This window comes from Triturus cristatus, chromosome 1_1 (assembly GCF_964204655.1).
Source record: "Triturus cristatus chromosome 1_1, aTriCri1.1, whole genome shotgun sequence".
Taxonomy (NCBI): Eukaryota; Metazoa; Chordata; class Amphibia; order Caudata; family Salamandridae; genus Triturus; species Triturus cristatus.
The window spans coordinates 686,406,002-686,432,795 of NC_140579.1; the positions used below are offsets into that span (position 1 = coordinate 686,406,002).

Below are 26,794 nucleotides of genomic sequence, written 5' to 3' on the forward strand. Positions count from 1 at the left end.
GGCGACGCATTATGGGGCGCTTCATGCTCCTCTTTACCAGCCCCCGCCACTGGGAACACTCTCCTCTGCCCTCTGGGACTCTGAGAGCGCAGATTCAGCAGTGTGCTGTCTTTACTGGCTCCCTGCGCCAGCCTTTCGCCAGGCTCTCTTTCTGGGCCCCTCTTGTCCCTGCGCAGAGGCCCCTGTTTCTGTGCACCCGTCCTGGGCTCTTCTTCTGGTGCTGATAGAGTCCTGGGGGCAGTCAGGGGGTCTCTCCTTCCAACTGCCCATTGCGCCAGGCTCCAGCACCTTCAGCCTCAGCCGAGCACACACCCCAGAGAGCTTCTCTTCCTGTGCAGGCACTTTTTAAAAGTTGAGTAGGGGGCTGGCAGGAAGTCTCTGTTGGTCCTATCAAACAGCGACACATCACGTCCCTGCCCCTGCTCCCTCCTTCTTGTCCAGCCTCTGGGTTTGTTAAAAATGGTGTCATCCAGTGTCTCTGAAGCCCCTTTCGCCCACGCTGCCTTCCCTCCTTGGTGCAGCCTGGTGCCTGGCACCCAGTGACAGCTGCTGATGGATGAGCCTGTAGCCCGCCCCTCCCATCTTCTCTTCATGGAGAGGAGGCCCTAGCTTGTGGAAGAAAGGTTATCAATCCATCCAGCTGAGGTCAGCCCTCCGCCTGGGTCTGGTCCTGGCTGGCTCACAGAAATATGACAGTTCTGGATGACCCAAAAGCAGTACAAATATGACTTTGGACTCTGCAGAATACTTCTTTTCACCTCCAATACAATGGACTTTAGTGCATGTCTGGAAACTGTAGGCCTTGTGGAAGTTAATTTAGCCATGGGCCCCACATTGCCTTAGGGAAATAATGAAGTGAAAACACAGTAAAACACACTGACTTTCCCTGGCATGTTTCTTTCCAGCGCATAAAGCCTATTCCATATCACCATCCAATACTGCATAAGTCCTGCCACACCATTCACTTTGTAGCTGCTCCTGGACTGCGCACGCTAGGAATCTCCCCTGCGCAGCCCGTACACGTGTGCACACGCATGTACACATGTGTCTGCATGTAACCAGCCCGGTGTCCCTTACTCCAGCTGCTGCGCAGTGGCCTGGTCAAGCCAGGGGAACACCAGTAAAATCCCCATGCAGTCTCTTACATCCTGAGTTCACTGTGGGTGAGTCCCAACTTATGAGGCTCCCCCACAGTAAAAGCTCAACAATTAGGTGCTCAAAAATCAAAAAATCCGGGCGGCCCATAGTGTCAGAACCACCTTCTAACAGGTACACTCCTAAAATAACCCCTGCTCACCCCCTTGGTAGCTTGGCACGAGCAGACAGGCTTATCTCAGAGGCAGTGTGTAAAGCATTTGTAAACACATACAGTAACCAAGTGACAACACTACAGATGGACGCCACACAAGTCTTATATCAAAAATAAATATTCTTTATATAGACTTATCACACAAGACCACAAAAATCCACAATACTGTATTTAAATGGTAGAATTAGCTTAGTTCTCTTTAGATGTTAAAATTGCACACAATGTACCTTAAGATGCGTAACGCAATACAACAAAAGTGTTGCAGGGAAGGTGATGCGTCGGTTCCTTACACGCAAGAACGGTGATGCGTCGGGTCCCTACTGCTGCATAGGATATGCGTCGGTTCTTCTCTGCGAGGGGTGGTGATGCGTCGGTTTCTTACTGCACTTCCGTGGCGATGCGGCACGCAACGCTGTGATGCGATACAAATCCGGTGCAGAAAAACAAAGATAGAGTCTTTTCTTGATGCAACACGATGCGGACCGCGACAGGCCCCAGCAAGACGCTTCTCGGTGATGCGGCGGCGTATGCTGCGACGTTGATCCTCTACTCTGATGATGCGAGATGCTGTGACAACGATGCGAGCCGCGACAGCCCCTGCGACATGCTTCCGGCGTCTGATGCGACGTCGATCCTTCTCTCCAGCGATACGAGCTGCTTCGGCAATGATGCGAGCCGCGACACGCTTCCCGGTGATGCGGCGGCATCTGCTGCGACGTCGATCCTCTTCTCCGATGATGCGAGGCACGTCGGAGACCCTGTTTCTTCTGGGTCACGACAGGCCCTACGACACACTTCCCGGTGATGCGGCGGCGTCTGCTGCGACGTCGATTCTCTTCTCCGGCGATGCGAGGCGCTTTCTCTTTGTGAAGCGACAGCGGCAGTGCGGCGACATGCTTCTTGCTCGTGAGTCGCGCTTCCAGCTCCTTGCGACACGCAGTCCTTCAGAAAGCCTCGCAAAACAGCAGGCACGTCCAAAGAACTCTTGGGGAGCTGGTGGGTTAAGTCTGTTGTCCCTGAGACTTCAGCAGGAGCCAAGCTCTTTTCTCAAGCCCTTGGAGATCCTCAACAAGTTGAATAAAATACACAAAGTTCCTTCTCTCCTCTCTTTGGCAGTCAGGCAACCACTGCAGGCCAATCCCTCAAGCTTAGGGATAGTTTCTCCTCAGTCTCTCTGGTTCCACTCCTCAGCAAAGGTTTCTTCTCGTTTCCCAAAGTGATCTAAAGTTCTGTGGTCTGGATCCCTCTTTTTATAGACAGTTTCTCTTTGTTCTCTGAAGGCAGAGAGGCTTTTGCCTAGTCCAAACCAGTTCTGGTCAGTCCTGGAGCACTCTGTTTACATGACTCCTTCTTTCTTTTCACAGTGCAGGGCAGAGACATCAGACGCACCACAGGAGGTGGAGCCAGCATGGTGGAGGGAAGGCACAGCCCTATTCAGGTCCCAGGTGCAACTCCTCCCACCCATCTTAATGCAGATCTCTCTATTCAGCCCTGTGCTGACTCACCCTGTCTCCTGCAATCCACCAGCGCCTGTCACTCAAACTCCAGACAAGGAATACACAACCTAGCAGAGGCAGGCTTGGATGGTTAGACAAGAAAATACCTACTTTCTAAAAGTGGTATTTTCAAACACAGAATGTTAAAACCAACTTCACTAAAAGATGTATTTTATCATTGCGAGTTCAGGCATACTAAACTCAAATTTCTACCATGTTCCCTGAGTCAGTTAGGATTATAAGATGTAATAATCAAACTGCCCATACTGGCCTATGGGGAACAGGTAGCCTTGCAATAGTGAAAAACGAAAATGGCTGTAATTCACTATTAAAACATGCCACACACACCAGGGCATGTCCTACCTTATACTTACAATGCACCCTGCCCTTGGGCCTACCATACTGGTGTCTGATATGAAGAAAATGGAAGGTTTAGGGACTGGCAAGTGGGTGCACTTGCCCAGTCAGCATGGCAGTACCAGACTGCACACAGGCTCTGCAATGGCAAGCCTTACACACACTTTAACAGGCTGCTTCTGTGGGTGGCACAACCAGTGCTGCAAGCCCACTAGCACCATTTGGATTACCAACCCTGGGCACTCCTGTTGGACTGTACAAGGGGCAGACAGGTAAACCAAACTAGCAAATCATGGAATCACCAATCCATACATCAATTTACAACAGGGAGCACTTGCACAGTGCCACAGTGTCCAAAGCATCTAACACCAGCAAAAACAAATGAGGAAACAGCAAAAAATGGAAGGGAGACCCACGCCAAGGTGCCAGGTCTAACACATACCAAGCAGATTAGCTTTACAAATAAAGCGATTTGGGCTTGGTTTCAGTTTATTCTCACTGGGCGAATGTCAGCTTAGTGCAGGGAATGTAATGTGCCAAAGGAAACCATTTCCCATGTATTGTGCTGATGCCCAGCCCCGATGAGAGAAGTTTGATGGGGAGCTGTTCATCAAGGATGGGGTCAGCTCTGAGGCAGCGCTGTTTGTCTGTGTCTTAATGGAGGGGAACCAAGCTATTCGGTAGATTCATCAGATAGATGTAAATAGTTTTAAGATGTTTTAGCGATGTGGTTTTTTAATTTTAGGATTTTATATTATTTGGTTCAGTACCAGCATCTACCCTTTTTATTGTCTCTGCAACCAACAAAGGGTTCGGCACTCCTACTTAAATTATGGTTGATTTTTATTGTGAAGGTATTAATTAACTGAGCAATGAAGTTTAATTGAATTTTTTTTTAAACTCATCAGTAAGTTTCTGCAAGTTACAATTAATTCTCATTCAAATATCAGCTTTAAATGTATTTGGAATATAATCACTGAAGTCGCTGTTCATCTGCTTATGGGTTTCAGAAAATACAGATATTTTGCTATCAAATCCAAGCTTATTTTCTTTTTATAGAAACAAACCCCAAAACTGGTCATTTTGTGAAAGCGGGAAAAAAAGAAAAATCTCAATTTTTGCACCAAAATATGTACTTTGTCTTTTTAGTAAATAAACATTAGCTGCCCAAACATAAATGCATAATTTTCATCAATCATGCACAGCCACCTGGGATGGACGTTTGCCTATGTGTACATGCCAAGGATGGCACCATAATGCCAAGTATGCACCTAACATGTCAAGAAAAGCCCCCTTTTTGCCCTGGGTGACCATCAATATGCTTGGGGTTGGCAGTACAGAATAGCCACCTTTACATCAAGAGTCAACTCTACTATGCCTGCGGTGTCCATGATTGGACGAAGGATCGCTTCGATATACAATGAATTATGCCAGCCTGGTCACCATTAAGCTAAAGATCCCATCATTATGCAAGGGTGACCACAATAAGGGCAAGTTAATGGTCTCTTACAATTCACATTATCACCCCTTATCCAGGGCCTGAAGAAATATGATCACAGTATCCCCTCATCCAGACGCAACTCCAGTGGCTCCACTTGCACGCCTGTACCATCTTCACAACCAGTTGCATCATTCACAAAGCCATCTCGACCAGCATCCATGCCTGTCTTGCAGCCAAGTTCACTATCTTTGGTAGTTCCTGGCATACCCGCAGAAAGGACACCAGCAGACGGCAAGACTAAGAAGTGTAACAAGCATTTGCAATGCAATAGGTCTCTCATTTAGGAGAGTTTGAGCTACTGGCATTGTAAATGACAATAGCTTAAATTCTCACATGCGAAAGAGAAACAATTGGTTATTAATAGGCACAGAAAATATTTCTGAAGCTTGCTCACATTGTTTTAGCAGTTGGAAATCGAGCCCAAAGCAACTAACATTTAAGCCAATGTGTTTTTTGCTCCACCTGTTTTCTCTACGATCTAAAACTACCCTGTAAAATGCCTCCAGAAGGCCGCAACTGCAAAGCACCAAAGAGAATTGAAAAGCAGTGGATCACACATACCACGCTATACAATATATTATAGAATACAGAAACTGCCAAGTGATACATTGAAAAAGCTGAGGATAATAAAAATGAGCGTTAGGGACAGCCTTTCATTTTGGCAACTTTAAACATTTTGTCTGAAGTTTCCCGTTTGCATAACAATCTTATTTTATCTGATATATATCCATCCAGTTGAGAGCGACCCGTCACAACTGCAAATGTCCCTATTCAATTACTTATGGAAGAAGTCTACAACAGGCAGCAAGTCAACTAAGATACCTGCACCAAAGAGATCTATCTTACACAAGGTGACATTAACTTCACAGTTGGGCTGGGTTAGACACGTGTATCACATGACGATAGACATGGGGGAGGGAGGAGGTTGGTCTAGCGGCCATGTTACGGTCGGGCACAATGTGTTATAGACCAAACGTCAGAATGACTTAAACAGAGTAGGATGTCTGTGTATATGCAGTCATAAAAAGCACGTGCACATCTGCCAGTGTCTGAACTCGCCCTTTCCAATATACCTGTGGTCGTACTCCGCACCTTGAACTTGTGACGTTGAGGTGTCCAGGAGGCGGATGAGAGAGCGCCCCGCCGCAGTAATAACTGGTTCAGAATGACACTGACCCTCCTGACTGCGGAGGGTCCAGCTGGGAGGCATAGGAGGGGTTGCATTACGGGGGTAGGGGCAAAGGATGCAACTGCAGCGGGTACTTGAAGGACCCGGTCACATAGGCTGCTGGTGACCCGCATCCGGTACCTGTGCTGCTACTGCTAACGAGGAAAGCGGAAGTGAAGCACAAAGTCCAACCGGAAGCAATCCAGTCTCAGCAGCAGCAACCCTTGTCGGAGGGATGTTGTAGTGACTCGTATATGCTCCAAACTGTTGTAACATTTTCAAATCCCAAACAAATTTGGCACTTCATACACCATGAATGGTCTCTCTCTGTAAATCCACAAGCGTTTTAGTTTGTGTAATGTTATGGGAAACCTTTTTTAAGTACTTTCAGTTCAGTACTGTGGTGTAATGGCCAGAGTTGCCGACTTCGAAACGGGGAACGAATGCCTTCGAGTCGAGTTCGCGCTATATTTATTTGTGCGATTTTAAGAACGTTACATGAGAAATTCTTAGTATCCTCTTAGTAGAAGACAATCGGTATAGCTACTACTACTTGTAGTGTCCTACATACACAGGACACGGACACGAGGCTAGATTCACGCTAAGCTTAATTCATACAGCCTTCCTCATCCCTCGCCTACTCTACTCTGCCCGTTCCCGGGCATCCCCTTGTCTCCTCCCTGATCTCACCCCGTTCCACGCCTCCTTGGCTGAGGAGGTCCTAGCGTCTGTTTTCTCAGCCCCATATTACATCTCCCCCTTTCTTAACAAAATGAATTAAATCACTCTTCTTTTTTTTCTTTTTAACTACCCCAAAATAATGTCACATAGTTACAGTTCTTCAATCAGGCGAATCGGTTTCTTGATGTTCCGGCGAGGACGAACATTGACTTCGGGAGAGTCTCGTTCTCCTCCGCTATGAGCCACTCTCGGTGACTGAGCGCCGATCTCGGCTGCACTTAGTCCAGTTTCTCCACTGGTTGGACCGTCGAGAAATTCTTTGACTTTGGGACTGCACTTCTGAAAGTGCGCCACATTCCTGGTTATTCTCTTGTCATCCGATTCCGCAGTGATCATAGTTCCTTTTTGTTTGATGACAACTAGTGGGGTTTCATTGAAACGACAGTCAGTCTTCTTCTGCTGCTCTTGTTTCACTAATACCCAGTCGCCTTCCTGAATCCCAGGCGGGGCAGCTCTTCTGCGACGATCCGCATATGTCTTCATTCTCTCTTTCCTGAGTCGATCCGTGTGAGATATCTCATCAGATTCAGATTCATGATCCACTGCTTTATCAGTCCAGTCAACCATGGGTATTCGAGTGCGCACGGACCGGCCCAACATTAGGGTCGTGGGACACTTGCCAGTTGTGGAGTGACGTGTGTTCCTGTAAGCCCGCAGAACTTCATTTAGAACTTTCTGAATGCCTTGTCGCGCCACTTCTGCCTGTTGAATGGCTTTCTTTAAGGTGGACATAAATCTCTCGATCATTCCATTAGCCGTTGCGGCCACAGAGGTGTAATCTTGCGATGCTTGAAGTTGAGGTGCTTGGCAAATTCTGCAAAGTCCTGACTGTTGAACGGGGGCCCATTATCTGTTTTCACTATTTTGGGAATACCCCATGCAGCAAACACTTCATCCAACACCGGTATTGTGCTTGACGCTCTGGTTGATGAGATGAGTTGTGCAATTGGGAACCGTGAGTATTCGTCCATGATAGCCAGGATATACTGTCCCGACTTAAATGGCCCAAAGAAGTCTACAGCAATTTGCTGCCACACACCGTCCGGCAATCTGGACATTTGTAGCGGTGCGGGAGGATCAGATCGACTGACCAGTTGGCATTGAGGACAGTCTTAAAGTGTATTCTCTACCATTTGGTCGAGGACCGGAAACCATACTCTCTCCCTCAGGGCTCTCTTGGTGGCCACAATGCCTCTGTGGTCTTCATGAGCCGGATTGATGATGCCTTGACGTAGATGTTTTGGGATGATTATTCAATTGTCTCTTAGAAGTAGTCCATTTGTGGCTACTGACAGTTCCTCCTTCCCATGCTTGAAGGCTGCAAGTTCATGTCTGTCAACAGCACTGTTTGAGGTGTCAGCGTCTAGGTGTCTCCACTCATTGTTCTGTGTACGTCGCTTTACTTCTTGCAGGGTGGCATCTTCAAGAGTGGCATCTATGATGGCTTCTAACGGGACAGCGGGTGGTCGGGCCTGGTCAACCACAAAACATATATATTCTTCAGCTACAGATGATCTGCCCTTCGTTGTTTCCTTGGGGTGCCTTGACATATAATCAGCAGGATTTTCAGCTTTTCCAGGCTTGTGCACAATCGTGTATGTGTATTCTTGAAGGCGAAGGCCCCAGCGTTCTATTCTCGGTGGCATTTTAGCCCGAGGATTGCCAAAGATGGTGATGAGGGCCTGATGATCAGTAATGAGTGTAAAGTGTTTTCCGTATATGAAGATGTGAAAGTGCTCACAGGCCCAGACAACGGCCAGACTTTCCTTTTCGGGCTGTGAGTATGCTTTCTCTGCCTCAGTCAGACTCCTGCTTGCGTAGGCAATTATGTGCCTTTGATCCCCTTCCGAGTCATATTGGGCAAGAATGGCTCCCAACCCCACAGGGTTGGCATCCACGGTAATTTCCGTCTTTCTTTTTTGGTCAAAGTACGCCATGTTGTCGGCTGATTCCACAGCTACCTTGATTTCATTGAAGGCCCGTTCGCACCCAGCTGACCACTGGAATGGGTGACCTTGTTTTGTGAGCTGTCTCAGGGGATAACTGATAGTTGCATAATTTTGGATATACCGAGCGCAGTAGCTGGCCATCCCTAAGAAGGAGCGAACGTCTCCTACATCTCGGGGGCTGGGGGTGTCATTCAGCGCCGCCACTTTGTCTGGATCAGGTCTCATTCCCGCTTGAGAGAAGATATGGCCAAAGAACTTCAGCGTGGACTTGTGGAACTCACACTTGGCTTTATTTAAGGTGAGATTAGCTTCCATTAATGCATGGCAGACTCGTTCCAGAGCAGTGTCATGTTCTTGTGTGGTGGACCCATATACCAGGATATCATCACTATAGTTGAGAGCGTTGGGAATGTGATGAATCGTCTTCCTAATGGCTTCTTGGAAAATTTCAGCCGCGGAAGACACTCCGACGCTAAGTCTTTTGTATCGGAAGAGGCCAACGTGGGTGGAAAAAGTCGTGATGTAGCGCGACCTCTCATGTAATTCCAGTTGATGATAACCTTTGTTGAGATCCAGTTTGGAAAATATCTTGGCTCCGTTGAGTGACGCGATCATGTCACTGATGTGTGGCCCTGGGTGCCTTTCTCTCTAGATGGCTGTGTTAGGCGCCCTCATGTCAACACACAGCCTGACTTTGTCAGGTTCTCCTCTCTTTGGTACTACGACTACCGGAGAAACCCAGGGTGTGGGTCCATCCGTCCTTTCAATGATGTCCGCCGCAAGCAGATCTTGTAGCTCCTGTTCGACTGCGTGTTGGAGATGAAAGGGGACCCGTCGATGGTGTAGAGCAATAGGTGCTATTTGTTCGTTGATGTGTAGTCGAATTTGGCAATGAGCCATCTTCGCCAGGCCAACAAATAACTTTGGAAATTTCCGCGTTACGTCAAGTTTATCATCAACTCGGTACAGAATGTCTACAAGTCGTAGCCGTTCGGCAGTCGGAAGACTCCGGAGGCAGTCGGCCTCTGGCCCTTCAATGACATGGATGTACGCAGGAATGGTACGATCTTTATACATGAGCTGCGTTGAGAACTTCCCTAGACATGGGAGTGGCTTTCTTGACATCCACGTGTATACTTTCACATGAGCCGGGCTTAATCGCGGAAGTGGATTAATTCGCTGGTATTCCGCCACTGGCATGTAATTTAAGCAAGCTCCGCTGTCCATGACAAATTTAGTCCAGTGCTTTCCAACTTGGCTGCTGAGCCGGGGATATTTTTTTTTTAGTCGGTCAGGATCAGCAACCATGCACACATACTCATCACTGTCCTGCGAGATGAGAGACAGTGACCTTGATTCTTGAGACGATGTGTGTCGAGATCGATAGCTTCGGCGAGATTGACAGCTAGAGCAGGAGGACCCTGTTGACGAATCTCTGCGATCACGTACTGCTTTGGCCTGATGACGCATGCTCGTGGATCGAGATGACCTTTCCTGATCTTTCTGTTTGCTCTTCCTGTAGTTTCCGCAGACGTTTTCGAAATGGTTCTCCCCTCCACACTTCCGGCATGACTGACCCATGGCGGGGCATCCATCCGTGTGGGGAAAATCATAGCCACACCGATAGCATTTGAGATGCCGTTCCCTCCGTCTGTTGGTTCAACTGGAACTACGACGTCGCCGATGCACTGACTGTTGTTGCCTCTTGGCACTTGAAGACCTTTGTTTCGCTGGAGAGTATCTGCGTATGTTGTGAGATTGAAGTCTGAAGGATTGCTCGCGCTTCTCACTTCTCCCAGCTTCCATTTTCTTTGCATGCTCTTCAGCTTGATCATGCACCCGCGTCATCTCTTCAGTTTCGTCCAGCGAATAGCTCTTCTTCAACAGTTTCCGTCTTAAAGATTCAGACTGACACCCTTCAATGACCCTCAGACGAAGGGCATCTTCGGGCGAGAAGAAGTCAAACTCGCAATAGCGTGCCAGACGTCTGAGGCGAGTGATGAAGGCGCACATGGGCTCGTCTTTTTATTGGGCCGCTAAATTGAACGTGTATCTCTCATAGTCAATGTTCTTTTTGTGCAAAAATTTTCTGTTGAGGGCTACACACATATCCGTGTAAGACGTCGCGTCGGCTGTGGGTAGTTCCTTTATGATTTGCCCGACGTCTTTGCCTATTAAATTGCGTAGTGCTATTAGCTGTTGACCGGCGTCTGTCACCTGCGACCCTTTCATAAAATCTTCAAAATCCTCGAGCCACTGCTTCCACCGAAGACCCATACCTCCTCCTGTTTCAAGGACCAGCGGTTCGGGTGGGCGCAGAAAAGACACTACGAGTATCCCCATCTGTCCAGCATTGGCTGACGTTGACCCTGCTCGGCCAGTCGGTGAAGTAGACATGGTAAGGACCCAGGCCTTTAGTTGAGATTATTAAGTTCTTGACGACATTTTACCGAGGTCCGTTGACTGTGTCAGTGCGCGAGTGCCACTCGGGTATGCAGTTGCGCTGGCCACTCTTTACTGACTCTGAGGCTTTCTCGTTTGACTTTACCAATGCTTGATGACTCTCAGGCCATTCAGTTGCATGTACCAGTGCTTGATGACCTGGTACGCTTCTTCGGTTGAGTTTGCCAATGCTTGATGAATTTTCCACCATTCAGTTGCATTTACCAATGCTTGATGACTTCAAGGCTTTTATAGTTGTATTTATCAATGCTTGATGACTTAAGTTGTCCCGTTGCAAAGCCTTTGTTGCCAAATTCCAACCTTCGCCTGACTTCAAAATGGCCGCCGGGGGTTTCTCGCAGGGGATTGGTGCAGGCGCCTGACCTAAAGATGGCCGCCCCGCTCTCCCACGCCCCTCGAGATTCAGCCTGCACACACCGGCTACAGCGTCTCAGACGATCAGGTCTTCTCCAGTCATGCAAATGCGAAGGAAAGCACTCACCACAGGTGACCAGGCACAGACAGCACGCGACTGGGGTGGGCTCCCAGATCGTCGTCGCGTATACAGAACGTGGGACCTCCACGCTATATCGTCATCGGGCACCCGCGTCGCAGCCCGCTTGATCAAACGCGGTCGGGGTAGGCTCCCGACTCGCGCCACGTGAATCCTCCGGAACAGAGCGCTTCTCACGCTCGCACAGCTCCTCCCGGCAGCTGCCGACACAGGGCACACGTCACATGGGCCGTGACCACCCTCGTCGCCAGTTGTAGTATCCTACATACACAGGACACGGACACAAGGCTAGATTCACGCTAAGCTTTATTCATAAAGCCTTCCACATCCCTCGCATACTCTACTCTGCCCGTTCCCAGGCATCCCCTTGTCTCCTCCCTGATCCCGCCCGTTCCATGCCTCCTTGGCTGACGAGGTCCTAGCGTCTGTTTTCTCAGCTCCATATTACATCACTGTTACTTATGGTGAGAATTACGTATTTGCAAATTACATACTCATTAACGGTTACATATTTCGAAAAGAAGCAATGAAGATTACAGATACATACAGTGTTGGATTGGGCACTGATACGCATTAGTGGGGCCGGCTGTTAGGAGTCCCAAACCCACCCGGACTGGAGATTTAGCTTGTGCACGACGTCTCTTTTGCTCGCATCAGCTGAACATTATCCAGGGAAAGAAGGAAACTGCAAGTATTGTACGCTTGGGACTGCCCTTTCAGTGGGGAGGGGAGGGCACACCAGGGCCGTCGGCGTGTTCAAATTACAGCTCACACTTTTGATGATATGCTAGACTTGCGCTCATATGCCCCGATAAGGGCTTGTAAACAGAGAGCAAACACTTTTGAGATCTGAGTGAGCTAAGGTTGCCAGATGAATGCATGTCGCCAGGGTTTAATCCTGTTTTTTGTTTTTTTTAACCTATTGCATTTTGAGACCTGTAATCCTAGTTCATTTCAGCTGTTCCAGCGGGGCTGACACACCTCAAACAATGAGTTCTAAAAGAAAAGGCCACCTCAGTGATACGGAGTAATGAGGTAAACTAATTGTGAACGCTTTGTTTTGCTATTAGAACGAAATACACGCATTAGAAGGCTGGGCTCACACTGAAATTGGTAAAACAGTGGAAGCGTGTGATGTTAGCATAAAAAGAGAGGTACATTTATCAACGCTTTGCGGCGCCACAAAGTCACACACAGTTGTGCGTCTCTTCTGCCTTGTTACCACAGCGGTTCTTCGCGGAATCTGCAATCGGTTTCTACATCTGATATAGCCTTAATGGCAACACAGGGCCTCAGAGCTCAGGACCGTGCGTCAGCTGAACATTATCCAGGGAAAGAAGGACACTAGGGAAAGGAGGACACTGCAGGTATTGTACGCTTGGGACTGCCCTTTCAGTGGGGAGGGGAGGGCACACCAGGGCCGTCGGCGTGTTCAAGTTACAGTTCACACCTTTGATGATATGCTAGACTTGCGCTCATATGCCCTGTGCACGAGCGAAAGATTGCTGTGCGCGTGCACAATCTCCAGTCCGGATGGGCGAGCCGGAAAGGAGACAGGGAGGGGAGCAAAAAGCCTCACTGCAAATCAAAGGCGGTAACAAAGTGTGACGCGCGCCAATGAAAAACACCAAAAAGCTTCCACCCGACTTCCACAAGCAACCCGACGACAATAGATCTCAAAGAGCGAGCAGCGCATGCGCTGCGCGCTAAACGAGGCAGTAGGCCTTTTCCCAACAATGCACCGAGGATCTGGAACACCATTCCTATATCCATCAGGACCATACCAAGGCTGCTCCAATACAGGAAAGAGTTCGAAAATACACCCCTTTAAAGAACACTACATCACAATGCATTCACCATCCATAACCTAGCTACCTCTCCTATCACTCATTGACTTCATGCTAGTCTTTGACCCTGTACAGTTCTCCACTGGGTCAAGTTGACGCTAGAGAAATACTATATACATACAAGCAATGGGGAGTGTGAATGTGTGCACATTTATTGCCAATATTGCAACAGACTGGAACAAGGACAGGCCGGAGACGAGCTGCAATGACTTCACCAATGTGCAGAAGACACTATTCAGCTAAAGACCCTCTGAATGACATGCTGGGCTCCGTATCTGCAAACTACATACTGGTATCGCTCGCGCTACCTTATGGATAGCCGAGTGCTACACAGTACATGTCTAATGGACACACGGCAGTTCGAATTATTCTGCTTGGATATTTCTTATTTTACTAGATTTCAGCTGTAACAATTTCAGGTGATGCTGATGCAGCGCGGAATGCAAAATCCCTCCCTTCGTCACAGATCATAAGTTAACACTCAATCACTACATTCGCTGGTGGGGCCCATATCACCAACATTCATCTTCTATTAACCTGTTTCCAAGGAGGCGATTGTTCCACTCGCTGTAATGGAAGGAAGTACTCACATATCCCTATTTATTAAGGCCTAAACTTCACCTTTTCATACTCCTCCCATGAATAGGCCATGAATCAGCTAGCGGCTGGTTGGAGTGATAACGAAATCTATAACATATTTACGTAAATGCATTTTTCATAATAACGACCCAACACAGTTCTAGTAATAAATCTTAATTTTTTTATCTAAATAATTGAAAATCGAGTCTTTGGTTTAATCAAGCAGTAGACCATCATATTTACCTATTCTGGCTAAAAGTCGTCCTCTAAGTCAAAATCTTGGTCATCAGTTCATACTATCAGAGTCTTAGGAAAACAGCTGTCCTGCAGTGTCACCGTCCTCTCCGTCAGCATAACGTCAGGAAATCGAAAATCTTCTGAAGGGTCTCGCTCACAACCTCTCTATTCTACCATTTTTATAGTAAAATTACATTCCAAAAAGTAACAACCAAATATTTGAATACTCGTGATTGGTTGATGAGATTTGTTCCACCAAGTTCTCATACGGAAAATGTTTCTTTAGATATAGTTCAGAATTTCATGTTGAAGTAACTTTTATTGTTTCTTTTCGGGGCAGCTGGCTATTAGCCCGGTGTGTCCTTGGTGGGTACAGTCGAGTTTAGGGTCATCCAGAGGCCACTGCTGCTGATGGTGACGCATGCGCACTTCACCCAGAGACATTCACAAATGGAGTCAATTCGTCTGATAGGGATGTCGGCCATTTTGTGGCCTCATATGGTCAACTTAAGCAAAGAAACACAAAACGTAATTAATACATGGAAATGACTAATAAAATGTTATTCCCTCACTAAACCCTTTATGTGTGTGTATTTATCTAGCAAAAAGCAACATTTTAATGCGGGTTATATTCACATTAATAAAGCACAAATCACGAATACATCACGAAAGCAACATATTATCATGCAATTTCTAATTGTCTATCATTAATATGCATACGAAAATTAGTTTACGTATTAATTAGGCCATACAAATGCAATTCCCACGTGTATTTCTTATATTAGTAATGTTGGTCAATTCACACAGCAAACAATTAGTACAATTACTATTAATTAATTATTCTTATTAATGTGAACATGTAAAATGGAGAGGGTATACAATTTTTAAAGAAAACCCCACTCCAGCAATCCCCCCTTTGGTGATTTTATCACCACATCAACACTAAATTTATTCACTCTTTTACGAAAAATTGAAATGTATTCTTGCTCTTATTTATAATTCAGTTTCTTCTTCATCTCTTTTTGCCATTTTATACATACTTTCTTTCCATTCTTCTAAAGTTATCTCTGTTAAGTCTCTATCTGGATCCTTTTCTTTTCTTTAGTTTTTCTCTTTTTATTTTATTCTTTGTTTTCTTATTTTTACAACACATGCAACCTAATCTTAATATTAATAACACAAAAATCACACATGTTAATGGAAATAATATTTTACCTATAAATGTACTACCTATTTTCACTAAGAAGTTTTTAATAGCAGCTATTTTCTTCCCAATCTTTTCCCAAACACCTTCAACCTCCAGTGGTACAATTTCGTCATGCAATTCAGTAATATTTTTAATGTAAACTTTCAAATCTTTGCTTTCGTCTGGAATGTAAGTGCAACAATGTTGAACTTTCAGCATTCCACAGACTCCACCCTCTTTTGCCAATAATATATCAAGGGCAAGTCGATTTTGCATTACCATAGCACGCATGGCAACCATTTCAGTATTAACCAATAAGAATCCTCCAGCGGTGCTTGTTGACAAGCGATCCACTACTGTTGATAATCTTCTAATATTGTTTGTATTCAGAGATATTCCCACTGCTGGTATCAATGCTCCAAAAATGTCACCTACAATTTCTGCCCAAGATTCCCTTTTACTACGTACTAAATGATTACCTAAACTAAGTACACCATCTTTACCTCTGTCCATGTGAAAGATTTTTGGAAAAAACAGGCCTACGTAACATGTGCCATACCAATGGTCTGGCAAACGATAATATGCCCTGTTCCCACAGATAAAATAAAGTCCAGGGAAAACTGGATCTCTTCCACCTTTAAATCCCCATCCACCCATGATTCGGTATGTATCATGGCACTCACTATTCCCTAGAAAATGATTGTCATACGCCGTTTGATTCCTTCTTATACACAGTTTCCCTTTCTGAGGCCAATCTAAAGCCAAAGTTGGATTAGACTCTCCCTTCATATGTTTTTCCATTTCTACATCCCAGACTGTTTTCTCCCCTTTTCCTTCGGATGCCTTTCTTCGCATTTTCAATCTCCTTTCCTCGACCATGTCTAGAAATGTCCTTTCTTCGTTCTTCAAACTGCATGTCAAATTATTTTTAAATATATACTCTGTTAGCTCCTTAGTTTCTAAAAAAAATTCACCTAATACCTTAACAGGTCTTACTTTGTTTAGTTTGTTATTAGCAGGTACTTGCGCAAAAATGTTATCTACATCTGAAAAATAATATTCTAATTTACCTGTTTCGTAAAATAAGCTAGCTATCACACTACATGCTATTCCATACGTTGCTGGAAGGTGATGATAAGTCACTCCCTCTGACACAGATGCAGGTAACTGCATGCATACGTAGCAGTCCCTTACGTCCATAGTCTTTACATATTCATACAATAACTATAAAAACACATTATTTGAAAATCATTAATAGACCTATCTTTATGTAAATAATTATTATCTATTCTAGTTGGAACTACTTTTTCAATCTTCTTAATGTTAGTAATGTTCTCAGTGTGTCCTTCTAATGTATCTATAGTGACCTTAAAAGAAATCAAAAGAGCAAGTATGCTCCATAGAAGCATTAATAATCCTGTACAACAACACATTTTACACCATCTCTTCATGAATGTACATCTACTTTTGCTACTATCTATGTTAGTCATCTTTGTTAATTTGGACTGTGTCTTTTGACTTAGCCTCTTTTACTTCACTACTAGTTTTCTATCCTTAGGCTCTAAGGCCCTACTTGGTCCTACCAGTATCTATCGTTTGACTCAATTGCTATTACTTCATCAGTAGTTTTCTAGATTCTCTCAGTTTGGCATTTCATCGTTTTTCACTTCTTTCTGTTCATCCAAGTACAGAATTTCCTGATCTTCCGTTTCTTCTTCTCCGATGTCGGATAAGATAACTCTCAGGATTCCTGCTTCTTCCTCTTCTTCAACCACTTTCAGTACAGCCTCCTCTGGATTTCCTTGACTATCTGCCTCTTCTTCCGTTTCAGGCAGAGCCACGTACGTCCATTCCGGTGACTTATACTTCTGGTTAGGTTTCCTTGTTCTTTTTCCTTCTTCCTTATTTTGATTAGTCTCTTCTTCTTTAGATTTTTCTTGGCTTGTCACTTCATTCACCTGATCTGCCCTTGGTGATTTCACTCGTCAGCCGATATCTCAATCTCTTTATTTTGTTTGGCCACTCTTCGTCCTTTTTAACTCTTTTTTGTTTACCTTCTTTATTATTCTTTTCTTCTCTCCAAGCCCTTTTTCTTAGAACTCGAACTTCTGGTATCTCATTTTCACTCTCTTCAGATTCTGTTTCAACTTGCTTTTTCTTTTCAACAACTTCTTTTTCCACCACTTGTTTTGTTTTCCCTACTTCTGTCCCTCCTCGGGTCTCCGACACGCAATCTTCCTGCTGGCTACTTGTCCCTTCACCTAGCTGGATGTTGCAGTTCCCTACACCTCCTCGGGGGTCTTCCGCAATCTGTCCCTCTCTCTCTGTACCTGTCCCTTTTTCACTTTGATCTATTATTTCAGGTGGAATTTCTCTTGGTCTTTCATCTGAAACTTCCTTCTCTCGAATTTCCTTTACTGCTTCTTCGTTGTCTTTTCCTTTTTTCTTTCTGTGTTCTTTTCTGGGACCTTGTCTCCCTTGTTCGTCTTCAGAATCTGAACTGATATCAGAAATCTGCAATCGTCTTCTCAGAGAGATACCTCTGGGGACTAATATTTGATCAGATTCTTTTTCCCACCTTTCAGGATTTTCTTGTGTTTTTGGCTCTTCGTTATCTGATTCAGTACTTGACTCTGATTCGTCATAGTACTCTTTTCCTTTGCTGTCAACTGGATTTGGTATCCTCAAAGTATGGCTGGCATGGATCCAGTTTTTCACTCCAGCACACTTCACAGCTGTTGTTGTGGTCAGAATGACTTGTCTTGGTTTTACCCACTTTGGAACCAAACAATTTCTTCTTCTGTGGACTTTTATCCTTACCCAGTCTCCTGGGCTCAGATCATGGGCTGGCTTCCTTTCAAGAGTGGTGGCATCCGCTCCAACCTGATGCAACACAGAATGAACTGCGTCAGCCAGGCCTTTACAGTATTCCAACACCATGTCATCAGTTATTGTCATCAGCTTGTTGACTGGAATGTACACATGCCTCATCGCTCGTCCCATGACTATTTCATAAGGACTTAACCCTGTGGTTCTGTCTGGTATTGCTCGAATTGTCATTAAAACTAGAGGCAAGACATCAGGCCATTTCATACCAGTGGCTAAACACATTTTCCCAATTCTGTTTTTGATTGTACCATTCATCTGTTCAACCACACCATAATCCTCTGGTCGGTAGGCACAATGTAGTTTCTGTTGTACATTCAATGCTTCACAAATCAATTTTACAATCTCATTATGAAAATGTTCTCCTCTGTCTGATTCAAGAGTCACTGGGAACCCAAACCTGGGGATGAATTCTCTCAAAAGTAGCTTAGCCATTGTCATCCCGTCATTTCTTCTTGTTGGGAATGCTTCCACCCACCTGGAAAATAGGCAGAATATAACCAGAACATACCTCAGTCTGTTACATGGAGGCATTTCAATGAAGTCAACCTGCATTCTGGTAAAAGGCCCACCCTCTCGGCCTATGTTTCCTAGACTCACAACTGTCTTTCTCCCAGGATTGTATTGCTGACATATTAGGCATCTCTGACATAGGCTTTCTGCTACAAGTCTGAATTTTGGAATGTACCAGGTCTGCTTAAAAGACCTAATCATGGCGTCTCTCCCTATGTGTCCCTGGCCATGATACATCCGTGCCATGGTAGACATCATGCTATCAGGCATCACTGGTCTTCCATCTCGATAGATCCACACACGGTCCTTTTCTCTTGGTGCACACCCTGCTTTTATCCACTGTTTCATTTCCTTATCTCCTGACTCTTCCTGTAATTGTCTCACTTCTTCCAAAGTTCCCACAGTGTTAGTAAACATTACTGAGCAAGAAGACATTTCTCTTTCCTTGGCCCGATTGACCGAATTCTGATTTTGTGCACAATACTGTGCCATATCGTTCACATACCTGTTTCCAGTAGTGTTGTAATCACTACCTTGACTATGGGCAGCACATTTCACCACAGCCAATTGTCTAGGCAGCTGTAGCGCCTCTATCAATTTTCAAACCACTTCAGCATTCTTAATAGGGGTTCCACTTGAGGTCTGGAAACCTCTTTGTAGCCAAAGCTTGCCAAAATCATGGACAACCCCGAAGCCATACTGGCTATCAGTTATCACAGTCACTCTCACACTTTTCCCGATTTTGCAAGCTTTGGTCAAAGCGACAAGGTCAGCTACTTGTGCTGACCTTACTCCTTTCAAATAAGATGCTTCCATCACTGCTGCAACCGTGCATACTGCATATGCTGCGCTTAGCACTCCTTCATCTGTTCTCAAACATGACCCATCAACAAACAACACAAAATCACTTTCTGGCAAGGGTACATCTTTTATATCTGGTCTTGGCTTTGTGCAGTACTCAAGCACGTCCAAACAATCATGATCTACTTCATCTCTCACTTCCACATTCTCAGCATCAGGTAACAAAGTTGCAGGATTCACATTCACACATCTCGCAAGGCTCACATTTGTTGCACCTAATATGACCTTCTCATACTTAGTCAGCCGACTATGTGTCATATACTGAGTACGACTCCTTGTCAAGAGGATCACCACATCATGAGGTACAAACACTTTCAACGGATATCCCATCACAATACCTTCACTCTGCTCCAAACTTCGACATGTTGCAGCCACCACTTTCAGACACCCAGGTAAAGCTGCAGCCACTGGGTCAAGCATTGATGAAAAATATGCAATTGGTCTCCTCAACCTTCCATGCTTCTGGATCAACACAGAGAGTGCCCATCCATTTCTCTCACTACAATACAACTCAAACTCTTTCTCGTAATCAGGCATGCCTAGTGCTGGTGCTTCACATAAACCCTCTTTCTTTCATTCGTTTGAATGCTGCCAATTCTTCCTTGTTCAATTCAAGGGGATATTTTACATCACTCCTTGTTAGTCGTACCAAGGGTTTTGCAATCAGGGAGAAATTGCTAATCCACTGACGGCAGTACCCCACCATTCCCAGAAACATTCTCACCTCTCTTTGGGTCATGGGGGCTCTCATTCCTTTTATAATTCTGATTCTGTCTATTATTTTCTCAGTCCTTTCTTGATTTTATGTTCCAATTACTGTACTTCCTTCTTACAATACTCCAATTTTGCTGGTGACACTTTCAACCCTCCGTCTGCCAAATGATTCAGTAGTGCTATTGTGTCTACCTCGCAAGCTTCACGTGTTTTCGACGACACCAAAAGGTCGTCGATATATTGCACTAGTACTGAACTTTCAGGCATTTGCAGACTTTTCAAAGATTTCTTCAACAATTGATTGAATATTGAGGGGCTCTCTGTATACCCCTGTGGGATTCGGCACCATGCCAAAATCCGCTCTCCAAAACGAAATGCAAAAATTTGCTGACTGTCATGATGCAATGGGATAGAAAAGAAAGCATGGCATAAATCAATACCATTCCACATCATGGGGAATCTGGTACAGAATTACCGATGGGTTTGGCACAATAGGACATCATGATACCACAATTTTGTTTACCTTTCTCAAATCTTGCACTATCCTGAATTTCCCATTAGGCTTTTTCAGTCCTATTATCGGTGAATTACACGGACTACTCATTATTTCTCTTAAAATTCCTTGCTTGGTCATTTTCTCAATTATTGGGGTAACCCCTTCAATTATCTCAGGTGTCAATCTGTACTGTGGAACATTTGGATAGCTTATTCCTTCCTTCACAGTTATTGTGACTGGATCTACGTTTCTCATTAACCCTACATCTTCTCCAGTAAAATCTCACACTTCTGCCTTCACTGACTGCTTTAGTTCTTTAGGTAGTTCTTCAGGGTTGAATATTGCATAAGTCTCAGTAACCTCATTTTCTCTGTTGGCTATGGTCATTTTATACAGCACATCCTCATCTGGTGTTTCAAATGCTATTCCATCTGGAGTACAGAATATAGTGCAATTCATTTTGCACAACAGGTCCCTACCTAATAAATTCACTGGACTGGTGTCGCATACGACAAAGCGGTGCATCTCTGAAAATTTCCCTATACTAGCTTTCACTGGTTCTGTCAGAAATGTCTTTATCTGTCTGTTGGACACACCAACCACTTGTATTGTTTCATCCGAAAGAGGAAGAGTCTTAACATCAGCTGATCTAACAGTTGATCGAGTAGCACCAGTGTCCACTAGGAAAGTAATATTTTCATCATTAACCTTCCCATCTACAAATGGTCCTGTCTGGTCTACTTCTAGAGCTGCGCCAAGTACGCACTCTTCTTCCTCCTTTCGGCACCGTCAATAGCTTTCCTCTGAGTCACTCATCGCGTTGCAGCCAATACTGTGAAACAGCGCGAGCGCGTGGCGGTTTATTTACCTGTTCTTCATTGTAGAATCCCGATTCATTACTATACTTCTGAGTGTTTCTGCTCTGCGGGAAAGGTGGTTTTGGCATCTGATTCTGTGAGGTAACCACCTGCTGCTGTTGCTGCAGTTGACCACTCACCTCATTCTGCACCTGCGGATTCAATGATGCATTTTCATTATTAGTACTTGGAGGAAATTTACACTCGGATTTCCAATGCCCTAACCTACCGCAATTATGGCATGGGAACTTCTTTTTAGCTTCTTCTATATTACCTTTCCCTTTTCCTGGGCCAAATCTCGGTCTAGTTCCTGGGTTATTTGCTTGTTCAACCAACTGAGCTTCCTGCCTTTCGGCTACCTTTACTTGTGCCCACATTGCCTTTTCTTTGAAGTTTCGCTGTTTAGCCTCAATTTCGTCACTGAAATATTTAGCATGTCTCAATACTTCATCTATTTTCTTATTCTGCCAATCACCCGTTTGCTGTTTTATCATGTCACCAATTTCTGGGCGTAAACCATATACAAATCTGTATACGAAATGACTCAAATCCTTATCACTCAGGTTCTCATCTTCACAGAACTGCTTAAAAGCTTGAATTAGCCTCTCATAGTATGCATGTACTGATTCTTTTCCTTCCTGATGTGTTCGATCAATTTTTACCCAATCTGTCTCTTTAGGGGGCCCTTTTTTTTCAAAAATACCATAACCTGCTCGTACTTCTTCATTACCTCAGGGTCCGGAGCTCCTGTTTTAGGATCCCTAGGGTACTCCTGAGTTGGCCAGTTGATCATCAGCTTGCACTCTGTCCACAAATCTGCCGGTACTATTATATCGAACAGACTATTCAAATCTATCCATAGTACTTTTGACAATTTTACAAATCTGTCTACCTGCCGGTACCACTCGACGGGCTTTTCGCGTAGTCGAGGGAAATCATTCGTAAATGACAAAATGTCCTGTCTTGTCCATGGGACGTGTACATATCCTCCTCCTGGAATCTCCCTCATGGGGTATTCAGTTACTGCCTTTTCTTTCTCCCTAACAGGGAATGCCGAAACGGTCTTATCTGAGGCATCATTACGTTTTCTATACCATTTACTTCTCCATTTTTCCACGTCCCCATTTTCTCAATAAAATGATTATGTCCTTAATCTGACCTATCTGTCCTGTGGTGTTCAGATTTTCAATGTCTTTTTCAGTAAAATCAACTCGATAGGGTTTCTGTAAGGCTTTTACCTTATCAATATCTATACCCATTTCATTCGCAACTTCTCCTAGTCTTTCGTGCAAATTTTTCGCTCTCCATGTCACACTTTTGCATAGGAATAACAACTCCTCATCCTGATAAATTTTAAATTTTTCTACAGGAATAGTCCCTACAATTAATTCTTCCAATACCATCCGTAATTTAGCCACATCCATTGACTGGGATTCTTTATCTTGTCTCTGTAACCCTCTTAACCATTCACTCAGTTCTTCCACAGAAGGTCCTACCGGGTTTTCTATGCTACTCTGTTCTGGATTTCTCTGGGGTTCCAACAAAGTGTCTACTGTCGTTCTATTCTTTTCAGCATAATTCTGATTTATAAAGGGATTATTTGAAACATTTGGTTCAAACATATTTATTGTCGGTCCCCATGGATTCTCAATTTGACTCCGTTCTGGACTCTCAACCAAATTATTGTTCGGTATGGTACCGTCAAGCAATGTTCACTATAATTTTGCTTCTCAAAAATGGGCATTACAGGACCTATGGTCACTGGAACTGTTACAGCTTCTAGATTCTTAGTTAAATCTCTTATTTTCTCTGTCAATTCTAGAGTTGTTTTGGCCAATTCCGCGGAATTTTCACTATTTATTCTATTCTCCGATTTCTTTTCTACTTCTCTAATGGAGTTTCTCTTTTCTAAATCTGGTGACATAGTCTCAGTCTTGATAATTCGTAATGTTTCTCTCATTGGGGCATTTGGTGTCAACATTTCTTGTTCTGGTCGGTACAGTGGTGGATTTTTATAAAACACATCATCCAACACATCATCATCTGATTCATTTGGTCTGTAACCTCTTGATTCCACCTTATTCCTTTTTTCCACACACTTTTCTTCCTTCATTCTCTCCTACTGCTCTTACAGGAAACATACTTGCATTCCGCCATCTTTTCATTCGATCATCATGTGTTTCATGTCCATATGACCTGCCAAACAAATATCTGTAACTTCTACCATTTCTTTGCTTTTCTCGCTCATGCATTTCGTCTTCCCACTCTGTCAATGCCTCAAACTGCGTCGGTCTAGGTCTTGGTTCTATATACATCATCTTCTCGCGTAAATTCCTTAAAACTGCCATATTAAAGGAACCATGTTCTGGAAACGCCAGGACTCCATCGTCCTTGGTATATTTTACCCAATTATCTGACCAAATACAAGTATGATATCCATATTTCGCAATCATTAAAGATGCAGGAGTCTTCGGTGGAGGAAGTAACTGTCCTTCCCTAGTTTTGACCTGTTTATCTTTCTTAAACCACTTTTTAACTTTACCAAACCAAGATTTCTTTTCCCTATCTGGTGGCTGGTAATACATTTTCATGGTTTCTGTGTATCGCTAGTCTTTTACAACTGTACCGCTATTCTGTCCACTCACAGCGCAACTTTACGTTAACGCGCCACTCAAGAGAGTCTACGTCACTGTCACAGTCCTCTAATCCCAGCGCGACTTGCACTAACGCACCAATGGGGAGCGTTTACGTCACCCTGTACTTCTCCAATCCTAGCGCGGCTTTACACTAACACACCAATCCGGAGCGTTTTACACTTCTGACCCACTATCCAATCCCAGCGCGGTCGTTCTGACGTCAGCAGCCGCTGCGGCAGCTCTGCTCCTGTCTACCCCTCCTTTACAAGTCCGCTCCGTGAACTCTTATTGCAACTTTTACAATTCTATTAGTAACAACACTAAAACATCTCCATTGTCCGCTCCGCTAACCATAGAATAGCAATAGACCTTTCTCACGAGAATTCCGTCTTTCCCGAGAGCAGCGCTTACCTCTGCCCTACTACGGAATCGTTACTTCCGTTGATAAAGTAGCACATCCCTCTACTTCACCCTTCTAACACGCATTAGCTAATTGTTTCTCTAGCATTTAAGACACATAGTTGGAGACCCAATGCTCCTGAGAAATAAACCTAGAGTTTCGCAATCAACCCGAATGCCTTTACATTCACACTCTTTCACACAAGAAAATGTAGTACATACGCACAGAATCCTGTCTTTCCCGAGAACAGCGAACAGTCTGTCCTACTACAGAATTATGACACACGTTAACAAAGCAGCGCTTCCCTCTGCTTTGTCCTTCTAACAAGCTCAGAGAACACCAGCTACCTTTTCAGTGATAAGCGTTATCGGTATGCCATTTGGTTTCCTGGTACTTAAAGACCAAAATTTCACAGGTAACCTTCGCTATCATACACACTTCTCTCACACAGAGAATATCTCTAATGGCAACACACGACGATGCTGCCGAATCGAACCCAGACAATGCGCCGTGCAACTTCACTTGTCACACGTTTCCCCTGTGTACCTACAGGGCAACAACAATTCTGTCTTTCCCGAGAGCAGCGCTTACCTCTGCTCTACTACAGAACTGTTACAAACTTCCGACTTCCTACATCCCAGAAGCTGTGCTAACAACATATAACTCAACGTAACTCAACATATAGTGTTAGTACATAAATCGATACCAATCAATAATCAATAAGCTATTTACAAGCAATGATCACTAAACCAAAACAGTAGCTAACCATATCTCTGCTACCAAGAAAACTGATGCAGCGCGGAATGCAAAATCCCTCCCTTCGTCACAGATCATAGACCACACTCAATCACTACATTCGCTGGTGGGGCCCATAACACCAACATTCATCCTCTATTAACCTGTTTCCAAGGAGGCGATTGTTCCACTCGCTGTAATGGAAGGAAGTACTCACATATCCTTATTTATTAAGGCCTAAACTTCACCTTTTAATACTCCTCCCATGAATAGGCCATGAATCAGCTAGCTGCTGGTTGGAGTGATAACGAAATCTATAACATATTTACATAAATGCATTTTTCATAATAACGACCCAACACAGTTCTAGTAATAAATCTTAATTTTTTTATCTAAATAATTGAAAATCGAGTCTTTGGTTTAATCAAGCAGTAGACCATAATATTTACCTATTCTGGCTAAAAGTCGTCCTCTAAGTCAAAATCTTGGTCATCAGTTCATACTATCAGAGTCTTAGGAAAACAGCTGTCCTGCAGTGTCACCGTCCTCTCTGTCAGCATAACGTCAGGAAATCGAAAATCTTCTGAAGGGTCTCGCTCACAACCTCTCTATTCTACCATTTTTATAGTAAAATTACATTCCAAAAAGTAACGACCAAATATTTGAATACTCGTGATTGGTTGATGAGATTTGTTCCACCAAGTTCTCATACGGAAAATGTTTCTTTAGATATAGTTCATAATTTCATGTTGAAGTAACTTTTATTGTTTCTTTTCGGGGCAGCTGGCTGTTAGCCCGGTGTGTCCTTGGTGGGTACAGTCGAGTTTAGGGTCATCCAGAGGCCACTGCTGCTGATGGTGACGCATGCGCACTTCACCCAGAGACATTCACAAATGGAGTCAATTTGTCTGATAGGGATGTCGGCCATTTTGTGGCCACTTCATATGGTCAACTTAAGCTAAGAAACACAAAACGTAATTAATACATGGAAATAACTAATAAAATGTTATTCCCTCACTAAACCCTTTATGTGTGTGTATTTATCTAGCAAAAAGCAACACTTAATGCGGGTTATATTCACATTAATAAAGCAGAAATCACGAATACATCACGAAAGCAACATATTATCATGCAACTTCTAATTGTCTATCATTAATATGCATACGAAAATTAGTTTACGTATTAATTAGGCCATGCAAATGCAATTCCCACGTGTATTTCTTATATTAGTAATGTTGGTCAATTCACACAGCAAACAATTAGTACAATTACTATTAATTAATTATTCTTATTAATGTAAACATGTAAAATGGAGAGGGTATACAATTTTTAAAGAAAACCCCACTCCAGCAATGCGTCCGGATTTTCCT

The 26,794-nt window shown here is 44.2% G+C and overlaps 2 protein-coding genes across 8 annotated transcripts in view; one reads left to right on the plus strand and one right to left on the minus strand.

The window, feature by feature from the left end:
* Positions 1–26,794, plus strand: part of LOC146870885 (syncytin-1-like) — a 401,244-nt gene that overhangs the window by 314,596 nt on the left and 59,854 nt on the right. The window lies entirely within an intron of this gene.
* The window catches only part of LOC146870886 (matrix metalloproteinase-14-like), a 350,496-nt gene that overhangs the window by 217,956 nt on the left and 105,746 nt on the right, over positions 1–26,794 (minus strand). For 3 of the 6 annotated variants that reach the window (XM_085647106.1, XM_085647107.1, XM_085647105.1), the window contains exon 2: positions 21,665–21,805. The exons of the other annotated variants lie outside the window; for them this stretch is intronic. In XM_085647106.1, coding sequence (XP_085503232.1) covers positions 21,665–21,805 — 141 coding nt within the window. The remainder of the gene's footprint in view (positions 1–21,664; positions 21,806–26,794) is intronic. 6 annotated transcript variants of the gene reach the window in all.